Source organism: Gorilla gorilla, chromosome 23 (genome assembly GCF_029281585.2).
Source record: "Gorilla gorilla gorilla isolate KB3781 chromosome 23, NHGRI_mGorGor1-v2.1_pri, whole genome shotgun sequence".
Taxonomy (NCBI): domain Eukaryota; kingdom Metazoa; phylum Chordata; class Mammalia; order Primates; family Hominidae; genus Gorilla; species Gorilla gorilla.
In genome coordinates this window covers 27,697,083-27,711,366 of record NC_086018.1, presented here as the reverse complement: position 1 = coordinate 27,711,366, position 14,284 = coordinate 27,697,083, and the positions used below count along the sequence as shown (strand labels likewise).

Here is a 14,284-nt window from a genome sequence, read left to right as displayed (position 1 = left end):
GGGTGGGCTGTGTCCTCCTCCTCTAGGCACCTGTGCACCCTGAGAACACCTGTCAGGATAGAGACTTCCAACTGCATGGCACTATGTGGACACTGAACAAATATGAAAAAAAAAAATGCCAAACTGAATGCACAGAAGAAAGGAAGGAAAGAGGCTTCTATTCATTTTGTGACCCCATTTAATGGAAGTCTGACTCTCTGTCCCCAAACTGAGAGTGGCTGCTCGTTCTTGCATGGCAGTAATTCACTCTGAGGTGTACAGCCAATCCCTTCCCAGAACTATAATTATGATATATGGTATATACTGATAGTTGAAGATTACATTCAGCTCAGCATTAAGAGGCAAGAGAGCAAATTCTCTTGAGGATAATTTGGGACTATATTACTTAGAAAAAGAAAAACATTCCAGAGCTGGAAAAGGCCCTGTTGCCTGTCATCCAGGCAACCAAAGAGACAACTAACTAGTCCAAAGCCAAATGGCAGACCAGGATGTTCTACCCAGTCCCTAACTGCAGGCTCTCTGCACCTCTCATCTAGCCATGTGTTTGCCTGAATGGTCACCCTGAAGGCACCTCCAGATGAACTGAAGGGCCGGGAGGAAAGAGAACATCACCAGGACTAAGGCAGCCCCAGCTGGTGGCCCCCAGGCTCACCGGGTACGTGGGCTTGGTGGCAATCTCCAGGAGCTTCTGCTTGGCTCTTCGCTCCGCCTCGCGTGCTTCCTGCAGGTCCTGCTTCAGCTGATCTGCCTCTTTGGCCCTGCAAGGAAAGGATGAGATGTCAGCTTCACAGAAGAGGGCAGGTAGCAGGAAAAGACACCACCCCACCCCTGCAGAGGAGGGACCTGGGCTAACCCTGAGGATGGCATCCAAAGAGGTGAAAAAGGACAGTGAGACAGGGATATTTACATGAAATCAGAACTTCCAAGCAAGGACAACATTCCTGAGGACTTTTATTTGAGTTGGTAAATCTAAACTGGAAGAGCAGGAAAACTGGTGGGGAATGAGAGAAACCAGACCTTCTACAGCCAGGAGACAGAGGAGCTGGAGGAGGCACCAGCAGCTTTCTCTGCTTTATTTTTGGGTGAGAGTGAGCTGGGCGAAGGAAGAACCTGGAGGATCAAAGTTCTTATATTGGATCGCAAAGGGCAGAATGTGCAAGAACTGCGTCTTCACAGCCCCCGGATAAAACACCAGTGGGCCTTGTGCCCACTTTCTCCAGCAGAAAGATGAGCCCAGTCACTGAGGGCACCCGCACCCTGGTGCAGATCCTCATCCTATGGGGCTCAGGTGGTCACGGCATGTGAGGCCTGGTGCAGGGACCTGGCCCAACCTGCATCATGCACAGGGAGTGACCCCCGTATACAGTAAGGGGCCTGAAGCAGGGCAGGCAAAAAGGAACCATATTCCCAGAACGACATGCAAAGCGTGGTGAGGAAAACTGTAGTGAATGCACCTTGGTAGCTAAAAGCCAAATTCAAGTGCTCTAAATCAACAGAGCCAAAAGCTGTGGGGAATGTGTCAGTGTTTATCTGAAGGTTGCAGGCCTAGAATAGTCTTTCAAAAGTACAGACAACAAGTTCCATCCTTCAACCTGGCCATGAGTGGGACATCCCAGTCACAGAGATCATCCTAGCCCTCCTCCCCCATGTGCCAAGGAAGGCTGGGGGATGCAGGCACTAGCTTCCCTTTAAAGGTAAGCAGCTGCTGTTCTCCTGCAGCCCCACTGAATGAAAGCAGAAAAGAACCACATTTTTTTTTTAAATGCACAAAGACCCTCCTCACATCTCTTCAGCTGAAAGTGGTCTGTGGATATGCTCAGGGGTTTTCCTGCACACATGGCTATCAGAGGGACAGGGGCTTATCAAAGAGACACAAGTATGACCAGAGAGGCCCCCCTGGCAGGAGAACTGAGTTCCTGTGCCCAACCAGTAGCGCCAGCCCCAAAATGGATAAAGCACCAGTCACCATCAGCCAAGGAGGAGCCTCCCCCCGGCCCAGAAGATAGGCAAGCAGCTTGAGGACAGCTGCTGTAGAGCTCAGCCTCAGGGCAGGCTGGTCTGCGGCCCTTTGCCAGCCTCCTCGCCAGTCTGGTGCCCGGTGCCCCCTCACCTCCTCTCTGACTCCTCAGCCATCTTCAGTGCCAGCACCTCGGCTTCCAGCACCTTCTGCTCCATCAGGCGCTTCTCCTCCTCTGTGCGAATGGCTGTGGCCTTGATGCGCTGCATTTCCTGCTCAGCCTCTGCGGCCTTCTGGGCCAGAAGTTTTGCCTCCTCCTCGGTGATCTGGGCCTTTTCAGCCAACAGGTCAGCTGTCTCCTCAGACCGCATCTGGAGGGCACGGTGCTCTTAGCTGAAGCGGGATCATGTGCTATTCTCCCGCCCAGATCTGCCTTGAACACTGAGATGAGACAAACCAGAGTCTCGGACTCCTGGGGCCCTGCTGCTGAGTGCCCTCCATGACCCTCTGACAAGAGATGACAAGCCACATTCCCCAACTTTTCAGAAGGGCCCTTCGGGCTGCACCCATGGGGAGTAACAAGAGCACCTTCTCTGAGTACCCACCTCAGCTCAGGCTTATGCTTCACGTGGAGAAAAACAACTTAAACTCTGTTCTTTCCCTTTAAATCAGTGGTTAGAACCAGAGGAGTTTTTTGTCCCCTGCAAGAGACATGTGGCAGGCGGGGCACGGTGGCTCACGCCTATAATCCCAGCCTTTTGGGAGGCCGAGGCGGGCGATCACCTGAGGTCAGGAGTTCAAGACCAGCCTGGCTAACATGGTGAAAACCCATTTCTACTAAAAATACAAAAAAAAAAAAAAAAGCCGGGTGTGTTGGCACGCACCTGTAATCCCAGCTACTTGGGAGGCTGAGGCAGGAGAATCGCTTGAACCCAGGAGGCGGAGGTTGCAGTGAGCCAAGATCATGCCATTGCATTCCAGCTTGGGCAACAAGAGTGAAACTCCATCTCAAAAAAAAAAATAAAAGTACAGCTGGGCACGGTGGCTCACATCTATAATCCCAGCACTTTGGGAGGCTGAGGCGGGCACATCACGAGGTCAGGAGTTCGAAACCAGCCTGACCAACATGGGGAACCCCATCTCTACTAAAAATACAAAAATTAGCTGGGCATGGTGATGCATGCCTGTAATCCCAGCTGCTCAGGAGGCTGAGGCAGGAGAATCGCTTGAACCTGGGAGGTGAAGATTGCAGTAAGCTGAGATCGTGCCACTGTACACTCCAGCCTAGGCAACAGAGCGAGACTCCGTCTCAAAAAAAAAAAAAAAAAAAAAGAGACATGTGGCAATGTCTGAAGATGTTTTGGGTTGTTACAAATGGAGGGCGAGGTGCTGCTACTGGGATCTAGTTCCTACAGCAAAGGATGGTCAGCCCCAAATGTCAGTAGTGCCCAGGCTGAGAAGCCCTGCTGTAAAGGCAACCTCGTGGTGAAAGTGGAGTTTGGCTGCACATAAGCTCAACCTAAATCTGCTTCTGCCAACACAGGTGAAAAGAAAAGGCACTGATTTTTTAAAAGTTGAAATTAAGTATTTCAGAGCAAACACTGCTAACTCATGGTTTTCAGGAGACCAAGCTCCAGAAAAGCCAAGGAAGTCCCCAGGTAGCCTCCTGGAACCCCAGCCCCTCAGAAATCACCAGTGCTTCGTTGGCCATTGTTGCTTCTTCTTTCATCTGCAGCAGCCTCCTCTCCAACTCATCCCTCGTGCGTTCAGCCTCCTCCCTCATCTGCTTCTCTCGAGCGAGGCGCTGCCGCTCCATCTGCGAGGGGTGAAGAAAAACAGTCATTGAATCACAGGGCTCGAGACCTAGGGTGCCACAAGGGCCCAAAGATGCCCCATCTCCAGAGTCTCCCCTTTTGGGACCTTTTTCCTTCCCTTTCCTTTAGGCAGCCAGGGTCATTCTTATTGCCCCCCACCCCGTCCTTCTAAACCAGTTGCAGAGTTGAAAGCTGTGCCACTTGAAAAACAGTCTAGTGGTGAATGAACAAACGAACAAACAACAAAAAACCAAACTGAGTCTTGACCTGGATAGAAAGAGGCATTCTTTTTTTTTGGTGGAGGGGACAGAGTCTTGCTCTGTCACCCAGGCTGGAGTGCAGTGGCACGATCTCGGCTCACTGCAACCTCCGCCTCCCAGGTTCAATCAATTCTCCTGCCTCAGCCTCCTGAGTAGCTGGGACTATAGGCACCCGCCACCATGCCTGGCTAATTTTTGTATTTTTAGTAGAGATCAGGTTTCACCATATTGGCCAGGCTGGTCTTGAACTCCTGACCTTATGATCCACCCACCTTGGCCTCCCAAAGTGCTGGGATTACAGGCATGAGCCACCGCGCCTGGCAGAAGGAGGCATTCTTATACACGGTGCACTGAAATGGCTACCTTGCCAATGTTGCTTTTTGTTGGGAAACCCCAGGTGGCTCTGCCCCGTGGCCGATGGGATGCAATGCAGGACCTCCTCCCTCAGATAGAGCCCCAGAAATAAGCAGCTTTCTCATCTGGGCAGGCAAGCCGTCTCACCATTTCTAATCCACATGGACCCCTCTCACATCTCTGATTTCATCAACAATAGCTCCACTCTTGCCTCTGACCCACAGAGAAGATGGAATCATTCTACGTGATGCATCAATAGTTCACACATTGTATTTCACAGGGGGGAGCTGCAACAGCCACAGCACAGACTTGCACAGCCTCATGTGGAGACAACTCCTGAGCCAGGCCTAGGACAGGAGGGAGCCAGGCGGGGAACACAGCCCTGTGTCCTTAAGGCAACAGTACAAAGCCACCACTACCTCCCTTGCCTTCTGGATCACTGCATTAATTGGGCCACATGCTGAGCTTAATAAGGGGAACAAGCACAAGACAGTGCCATTCCTCTGTGATCCCAGGGTACTAACTGAGTTCAAAAAGCAGAACCCAGAAGTGACCACTGCACTATTTTCTGCCTTAAATAATTAAAGCACATTTAATTACTTCTTGCTTTAATCTTATCCCACACTCTGGTCATACAAGGTTTCTAAGACTGCTGCTTTTTCTAAATCCTAAGCCAGATACACACACACACACACACACACACACACACACACACACAAGCTCAAAAAGATAATGCAAAGACAAGCAATAAAACAGTGAAAGTTCTTCTCCAATTTTCTCCTTGCAAGTCAACGAAAAGCTTGGCCAATTTGTTCTCTAATTTCCATCATATTACAATTTCCATAAGGTGGCTTACTACATATCTATAATTCTTTTTAAAAAAAAGAAACTAAGAAAGAAAGAAAGAAAAAGCCCAGTCAGGCCAGGCAGGCATAGCAGCTCATGCCTGTAATCCTAGCACTTTGGGGGGCCGAAGCAGGAGGAATGTTTGAGCCCAGCAGTTTGAGATCAGCTTGGGTAACATAGCAAGACCTGATCTCTATGAAACAATTAAAATTAACTAGGTGTGGTAGCATGCACTTGTAGTCCCAGCTACCTGAGGGGCTGAGGCAGAAGGATTGCTCAAGCCCAGGAGCTTGAGGTTACAGTGAGCTATGATGGCACCACTGCACTCCAGCCTCGGTGACAGAACAAGACCCTCTTATTTAAAAAAAAAAAAAAAAAAAAAGCCAGGTAATCTCCTTCAGTTCCTGGCACTGTACTTTCCCTGAGACCTCTACCCCAATATAAAGGACCTCCTATTCACAAAAGAAGTTTACTGCTTACAAAGACTGGAAGGTGTAATATACGTCCCTTCATCTGAGATGGAGAAGGTATATCATTAGTTTCACCTGATGGATGAGAAAACTGAGGTCTGGAAGGTAAGTCGTTGACTTACTCACATTCTAAATTTCAGATCTGGCTCCAAGGTCAGTGTCTGTCCACCTGATCTGTGGTTGCCCAGATGCCAGGTTTGTGGCTCTGCTGTGCTGTAAGCAGTGCCGATCTGCAGTGTTCCTGCTATTCTCTGCCAGGGCCCGCAGACTGCATATTCCCTGACACTTTCAGATTTCTTACTTCTAAGCTTTGCTCTGCTAAGAAAAAGGTCAAAGAAAGCTCTCCTCCTCCTTCTTATTTATTTACTTATTTATTTATTTATTTTGGTATTTTGTTTCTGCTTCTGTTTTAAAACAGGGTCTTGCTTGGTCACCCAGGCTGGAATGTAGTGGTGCAATCATAGCTCACTGCAGCCTCAAATTCCTAGGCAAGTGATCCTCCTGCCTTGGCCTCCCAAAGTGCTGGAGTTATAGGGATGAGCCACTGCCACGAGCTCTTCATGAAACTGCCACTATGACCCCATGCTGGCTCAGTAGGATTTCTTTGTCCAACAAATCCATCCCATCACCCTGAAAGCATCCCAAAGAACACATTTGTGGCCCACTACCTCAGAAAGCAAAGAGATAGAGAGCTGAAAGCACACTGGGCATTTCATTCTAAATCCTAGGGCTGGGACCAGCCTCTCCAATGTATCCAAATCAGAAAGGTGCACACAGACTAATTATTACACTTCTGAGCTTGCAAGTCCTGCAGGCAGCCAACTGCAGCTGCTGCTACTCTATCTAGTAGTTTATCCAAAAACACAATTGATATTCTCAGCAGTAAGGCCCAAATTAGTTGTGTGGATTTCCATGAGCAGAGAAGGTTTATGAGTAGAAAACAATGATGCAGATTATCCAGTCTGCTGATAGATGCTCCTGGCACCTCCTGGGGCAGGTGACATGCCATAAGGCCTGACCTGCAGTGGGGAATTGCAGCCAGAGTCAAATTAGCATTCCAGCCGCAAGCACTGAAATGCCACCCGGCATTCTATCACCATCTAATTAGAAAAGGAGAAGGCTGCACAAGGAGGCAGACAGGCAAAAAAAGAAAGCAAGCTAGCTAGCCGGACGGATAGATGCATGCACTCTTGGCTATTTCATCCCAAACTGGTGTTAATCACACTTAATTTCTCCAAGCGTAGAAATTACTAGAGATGTTTCTTTTAGATATGCTATTAGGGTTTATTCCTCATTTGCAGAGCTGACATCCCACCAGGTAGGCATCGGCAAATGAAGATCCAAAAGGTATAAAACAAGAGCAGGTATGTCCACGGCCAAAAGACTCCTGCCAGCCCATGACCACTCCTCGCCTCCCAGGCCAGGACTGACCACACAGTGACACCATCAGTTAAAACAAGGTTGTGCTCACCTGCTTTCTAGCCTTCTCCTCCCTGGCCTGGGCTTTCATCTGCTGAACTTCCAAAGAATCGGCTTTCCTTCTCCTCATAAATAGATCATGGTTCCCGATACATAGCTGGAGAATCTGTGGCCACAGAAGCAGACAAAAAGGTTAATATCCACAAATTTACTTCACTGCCTACTGGCCCACTAGTGCCATAGCAGTTTGAGCTCTTGCAGGTAGCAGTAAACGTGAAAATGAATGCATAGAGTGAAACACCAAAGCCCTACTAGTGGCCTCTAGTGCTGTCAGCTCTGGAAACATGCAAAATGAAGGCGCCTCAGATATGCCAGGAGGTAAAAATCATAAATGAAGAGAGGACTGGAGGACACTTCACCATGTCTTCTGGGTGCACCTTACTCTCCTACATCAAGATGTGGTTCTGCAGACCAGGGAGGATAGGAAAGCTCGTTCAGTAAGCCGGGCTGAGGCAACAGGTTATGCATGTGGAAAAAAATAAGTTGTATCCCTTCCTTACACCTTACACAAAAATCAACTCCAGAAGGATTAAATACTTAAATGCAAAGATTAAGCCCTTGAAACTTTTAGAAGACAATATAGAAGAATATCTTTATGATCATAGGATAAGAGAAGATGCCAAGTAAGACACAAAAAGTGATTAAGGAAAAAATTTATATATTTGTCTACATTAAAATTAAAAATTCTTATTGTCAAGACATAAAAAAAGAAAGAGCAACAAACTGGAAGATATAGCCAATAAAGAAAACAGGCTAGGTGCAGTAGCTCACACCTGTAATCCCAGCACTTTCGGAGGCCAAGGTGAGAGGATCCTTGAGCCCAGGAGTTCAAGACCAGCCTGGGTGACATAGTGAGACGCCATCTCCACAAAAAAATCAAAAAATTTGGCCAGACCTGGTGGCTCAGCACTTTGGGAAGTGTAATCCTAGCACTTTGGGAAGGGGAGGCAGGCAGATTGCTTGAGCCCAGGAGTTTAAGACAAGCCTGGACAACATGGCAAAACTTTGTCTCTATAAAAAAAATACAAAAAATTAGCTGGGCATGGTGGTGTGTGCCTGTAGTCCCAGCTACTGGGGAGGGTGAGGTGGGAGGATCACTGAGCCTGGGGAGGTCCATGCTGCAGTGAGCCATGATCGTGTCATTACATTTCAGCCTGGGCAACAGAGTGAGACCCTATCTCAAAATCTCAAAAAAAAAAGTTCATTTGATAATGAGATACCATTTTAGATGCACAAGATTGGCAACAATTTTAAAAGGCTGATAATACAAGTATTTAGGATAGCAAAAAACAAACTTCACCCACTACTGTTGGGTCTGTAAAAATCGATTCACCTTCTTTAGAAAACAATGTGTCATAATTTTGAAATTTAAACATATACCGAGCCCTGTACTTCTACTCCTGTGTATATACTCTAAACTCTATTTTTAATTTATTTTTATGTATTTATTTTTTTTTTGGAGACGAAGTTTTACTCTTGTTGCCCAGGCTGGAGTGCAATGGCATGATCTCGGCTCACCGCAACCTCCACCTCCTGGGTTCAAGCGATCTCCTGCCTCAGCCTCCTAAGTAGCTGGGATTTATAGGCATGCGCCACCACGCCCAGCTAATTTTGTATTTTTAGTAGAGACAGGGTTTCTCCATGTTGGTCAGGCTGGTCTTGAACTCCTGACCTCAGGTGATCCGCCTGCCTCAGCCTCCCAAAGTGCTGGGATTACAGGCGTTGAGCCACTGTGCCTGGCCCTCTTTTTTATTTTTTAAAAATTTTATTTATTTTCATTTTTTTGGAGACAGGGTCTCGCTATATTGCCCAGGCTGGTCTCGAACTCCTGGCCTCAAACAGTTATCCTGCCTTGACCTCCCCAAGTGCTGAGATTACAGGCGTGAGCCACCCCACCTAGCCCAGTATACTCAAGACTCCAAAGAAACTATTGCCTATGTGCACCAGGAGGCAGATACAAAAGTTTTCATAACAGCCTGTTAAAACAGTATAGAAGTGGCTGGGTGCAGTGGCTCACGCCTGTAATCCCAGCACTTTGGGAGGCCGAGGCAGGCAGATCACAAGGTCAGGAGTTCGAGAACAGCCTGACCAATATGGTGAAACACCATCTCTACTAAAAATACAAAAATTAGCCGGGCGTGGTAGTGGCCGCCTGTAATCCCAGCTACTCAGGAGGCTGAGGCAGGAGAATTGCTTAAACCCGGGAGGCGGAGGTTGCAGTGAGCCAAGATTGTGCCACTGCACTCCAGCCTAGGCAACACAGTGAGACTCCATTTCAAAAAAAAAAGTATAGAAGTAAAAAGCACTTAATTATCCATTAACAGAAGAATCAGAAAAATATACAACAGAGTGCTACAGAGGTGAGAATGAACAGACTATCTTTAAGCATCAACAAAGATATATCTCAAAAAAATAATGAAAAAGGAAAAGGAAAATGACAAAAGAATATATATACTTGACAGCATTTAGATAAATTTCATAAACCCATGACACTGAATGGTATTTTTCTTTTGCCATATATGAAATAAAATTCTGTTGAAAAGCAAGAGGATGATGAATACTGAACTCAAAACAGTGATCACCCTTGGGGAGAGGGAAAGGAGAGACCAGCAGGGTGTTAACATGAAGGGTCTCAACAGTATTGGGACTGTGCTATTTCTTTTTTCCTTTTTCTTTTTTTTTTTTTTTTTTCCTGACCTTGTGATCCACCCGTCTCGGCCACCCAAAGTGCTGGGATTACAGGCGTAAGCCACCGCACCCAGCCAGGACTGTGCTATTTCTTAAAGTGGGGTTGTGGGTACACAGCTATTCACTTTTGTTATTCTTTATAATTCATATGTTACACTTACTTATCCTTTTATATGTATGAAATACTGCATTAAAAATCATTTTTAAAAATTCCTCGTTGGCTGGGCGCAGTGGGTCATGACTGTAATCCTAGCACTTTGGGAAGCCAAGGCGGATGGGTCACCTGAGGTCAGGAGTTTGAGACCAGCCTTACCAATATGGTGAAACCCTGTCTCTACTGAAAATACAAAAATTAGCTGGGCGTGGTGTCTCATGCCTGTAATCCCAGCTACTCGGGAGGCTGAGCCAGGAGAATCTCTTGAACCTGGGAGGCGGACGTTGCAGTGAGCCGAGATGGCACTGCCACTGCACTCCAGCCCGGGCGACAGAGCGAGACTCTGTCTCAAAAAAAACAACAAGAAAAACCTTCTTCATGATATAATTTAGTTTTAACTCTTTAAGCTAAACAGAAAGTATGCGCCAAGTGAGATACCATTCTACACTTCACAAGATGTCACTCTGATATCCTTTAAAAAGAAGTATTCAAATCTCAGAAAAGCTACCATTATCAGTAATGAAAACCAGGATCTCAACTTACCAGCTTATTGACACGAAGCTTTGAGGAGTTAAACTTGAAGACATCAATTTTCTTATCCAGTGGTTTAATAGTAAACTGGAAGAATGAAGCAGAACACAGTTTCAATCCGACAGCCTGGAATGTTACCAGCAGTTGGAAATTCCACAAATGCAGCAACCACACTGGCCACAGACCAGCATGAAGTTATGCCTTGTCCTGGCTTCCCAGTATCCAGGAACTAAACCTCAGGGAATTAGGAGCACCAAGTCTCGGGCTGTGGAAGCTCAGGACTCTAAAGGTACGCTCTCTAGACCATCTTAGGCATGAGTGTGGGAAGGGATTCTTGACAACCTAAAATAAGCATCCTTAATGGGCCCAACCCTGAGGCCAACACTGGAGGGCTACTGTAGTCGAGGGCATGGGCCCACCTTCATGAAGCTCACCATCTAGTTGGAACTAGGCTAACAACAGCCAATTACTCAAGAAATCACATCAAATATTAGTGCTTCATTGGGTGGTACAAATCACAAATATGTGGCGGTTCAGAGTAGATCCACCATAAGCAAGAGAGAGTGAAGCTGATCTTAGAAGAAGAATCCAACAGGGTAGCTAAAAGGCAGGTGAAGGGGCATTCTGCACAGGGCAAAACCAGAAATAAGGTAGAGACAGGGAAATGAGCTGTGTGTGTGTGTGTGTGTGTGTGTGTGTGGCATTAGCTTTTTGGTGACTAAGATGATATAATAGGTTTAGCCTGGGAGGGAGGAAGGGGTGGGTGTAGGGGCTGGCAGTGAGAATAAAAGTCAGAGGTGGCCAGATATGGTGGCTCACACCCGTAATCCCAACACTTTGGAAGGCCAAAGCGGGAGGATCGCTTGAGGCCAAGAGTTTGAGGCTGCAGTGAGCTGTAATTGCACAACTGCACTCCAGGCTGGGCAACAGAGTAGACCCCTATCTCAAAAAAAAGAAGGGTTTAGGTTTGATGTGACAGGATACCTGCGCTCACCACAGGTTTCTGAACATGGGAATAATTTGGTAAAAGCTGTTAATAGAATCAAATGGGGAAAAAATGGACTATAGTAGAAGGGAAAACAGTTCTTGATGCTGAAATCAAAATGGAGAGAAAGATGAATGATAAAGACAGGGTGGTGGCTTGGTAGGAGAACCTAGGGTTAGACCACTAGCAGGAAAGCCTGCAAGGAACAAATGGCTGCTGCTCTCAACCACTCCCGATAAGACCAAACAGATCCTAGATTTCCAAGATGCACTTACAAAATGGATATCCATTCCCAAGAAAGACTTGCTAAGCAGATAAATATGTTTGGGAAGATATATTTCTTTCACACGTTATATTGCCGAAGAAGGAGTTAGTACATTGAGGACAGAAAATGATCCTTTGTTTAGCTTTCAGCCAAGTTAACTTAGAAGCAGTGTTGCTCTTGTGTAGGCTGCTATTCATGAATTTTGTGAGCTTATTTTTGGCTTTGCTGTCAAACCCTGGAGCTGTCAGTGGGAAACCACAAGTAGTGGGGAAACCGCAGGCTCTGCACCATGCCAGGGCGTACACAAAGAATCAATGGATCACTTAAAATAAACTAACATTTCTGTTTTGACAGCACGGCTGTCATGCATAACTACCAAGACTACTTCTTCTATGTCAAGTCAGCTTGGGGTCTGCTTACTGCATGAGTTATTGACATGATGGAACATGATGGTGCTTGTCCCCCGGAAAGGGCATATTAGAGTTTACTGTGTCAGGCCATACTATGGGAGATTTCAATCCTTGGCTTCTTTGAAGAACGGGTGTTTAGGGAGCCTTTAGCACACAAATGTGTGGACGTGCAATAAACAGACTTTATGAAATTGGGAGATGAAAAACTACCATATGGTGGCACACATACAGCTTTATGTCATGTGGAACTTTCAATTTAAGTACTTTAAAAAAGAAATACCTAACTGCTTATCTCCTGGGATAACTACTAACAAAAACTTCAAAGTCAGAATGTTTTGAACTAAGGGGCTCAGTCTGTCTTATCAAGCATGGCTGAGTAGATCCCAACCATATACTGGAAACCAGGGGCCTGGTGTTCCCTTCCTTGAGTTGCCATGAAAAAAGAGAAAACAGGAAATATGCTCAGGTCTGGGGCTCTGCAGGCAGCAACATAAGCTGTTCCTGTTCTTCACTCTCTAGTCTGTGTCCTGGCTGTGCAGGTACCAGGAGGTCACTGAGTGGAGCCTCCCTCTCCCCAGTGCCCCTGTGCTCTCAGGACTCAGCCTCTGGGCCTCCCTGAAAGGCGGGGGCTGTGGCATCAGCAACTCCGGCTCCTAATCTCTGCTACTTCACTCAGACACAGGTCACTTGATCCTTCTGTGTCTCTGCTTCCTGATGTGACACAGAGATATTGACAACACAGCCCCTGCCTTTACAGCAGTGTTCTTATAGAGATTAAATTCAGACGGTCAGGGTGAATGTGCTTGTATGTGGAAGACTACATTCGTTGTCATCATGTCTCTTCCACGGCACTTATTTATTATAGCAGGTGAGTAGTTACTTGACTTCCTTGAATGCTAAGACTGGATTTTCTACATCTTTGTTTCCCCCATGAAATCTAACACAAAGCAGATGCTCAATAGTTCCTTTAAAATTAATGAAGAACTGCTGAGCACAGTGGCTCACACCTGTAATTCCAGCACTTTGGGAGGCTGAGGTGGGAGGATTGCTCAAGCCCAGAAGTTCAAGACCAGCCTGGGCAATGTGGCAAAACCCCATCTCTACAAAAAATTAGCCAGATGTGGTGGCACACACCTGTAGTCTCAGTTACCTGGGAGGCTGAGGTGAGAGGATCACCTGAGCCCAGGGAGGTCAAGGCTGCAGTGAGCCGTGATCGTGTGCCACTGCATTCCAGCCTCGGTGACAGAATGAGAGCCTGTCTCAAAAAATGATAATAATAAAATAAAATGAATGAAGAATGAATGAATGAATGGATGGATGAGTAAACATAAGATTATACATTATGGGACCTTTTTGGTAAAAGTCACCACCCTATATGGAAATATTTAAATTCTAAGAGCATTTATCTAAGTTATTCAACCTTAATTATTTTGGAATTCTTGTAAGCATATTAACCTAATATACTTATTTATATCATTACTGAGAGATACACACACAAAACACATATATGTCCATATGTGTATATGTGTGTATACGTATTTCTCTGCCACATGTATCAAGCACCGGACACAGAAAGAAAGCTCAATAAAGACCACACTTAAAATACAAAGAGAATTTAAGCCAGGTGCTGTGGCGCACACCTGTAGTAGCTACTCAGGAGGCTGAGGTGGAAGGATTGCTTGAGCCCAGGATTCAAATCCAGTCTGGGCATGCATAATGAAATCCTGTCTCTAAAAAAGAAAAGAAAACATACAAAGAGAATGTATCGACAAAAATAGAAAGCCAAGTAATAAGAAAATGTTACTGTTTTCGTTCACTATTCTTTGGGGTTTCTCCCTGGCCAGTTGAGCTTCCCAGTGTCCTATTAGTCATAGTGGGGTTATTGATGCCAATACTGTTCTGTAAAGACTTCGAAAATCAACAACCACACCCTCAAAGCCTGGGAATTAAAGGATTCTATGAATAACAAGGAGATGCCCTGGCTGGGGAGGCTCCAGTGAGGGGGGCAGACAGGGAAAGATCTGCTGGACCCCTGGGCCACTAGTGGCATCTGCAGTACACACATGTCCTA

General features: G+C 46.4%; 1 protein-coding gene across 7 annotated transcripts in view; it reads right to left on the bottom strand.

The window, feature by feature from the left end:
• The window catches only part of NF2 (NF2, moesin-ezrin-radixin like (MERLIN) tumor suppressor), a 93,957-nt gene that overhangs the window by 23,011 nt on the left and 56,662 nt on the right, over positions 1–14,284 (bottom strand). For all 7 annotated transcript variants that reach the window (XM_019018640.4, XM_055374141.2, XM_019018641.4 and 4 more), the window contains 5 exons: positions 10,566–10,640; positions 7,173–7,286; positions 3,651–3,773; positions 2,111–2,328; positions 653–758 (listed from right to left, as the gene is read on the bottom strand). In XM_019018640.4, the coding sequence (XP_018874185.1) occupies positions 653–758; positions 2,111–2,328; positions 3,651–3,773; positions 7,173–7,286; positions 10,566–10,640 (636 nt within the window). The remainder of the gene's footprint in view (positions 1–652; positions 759–2,110; positions 2,329–3,650; positions 3,774–7,172; positions 7,287–10,565; positions 10,641–14,284) is intronic.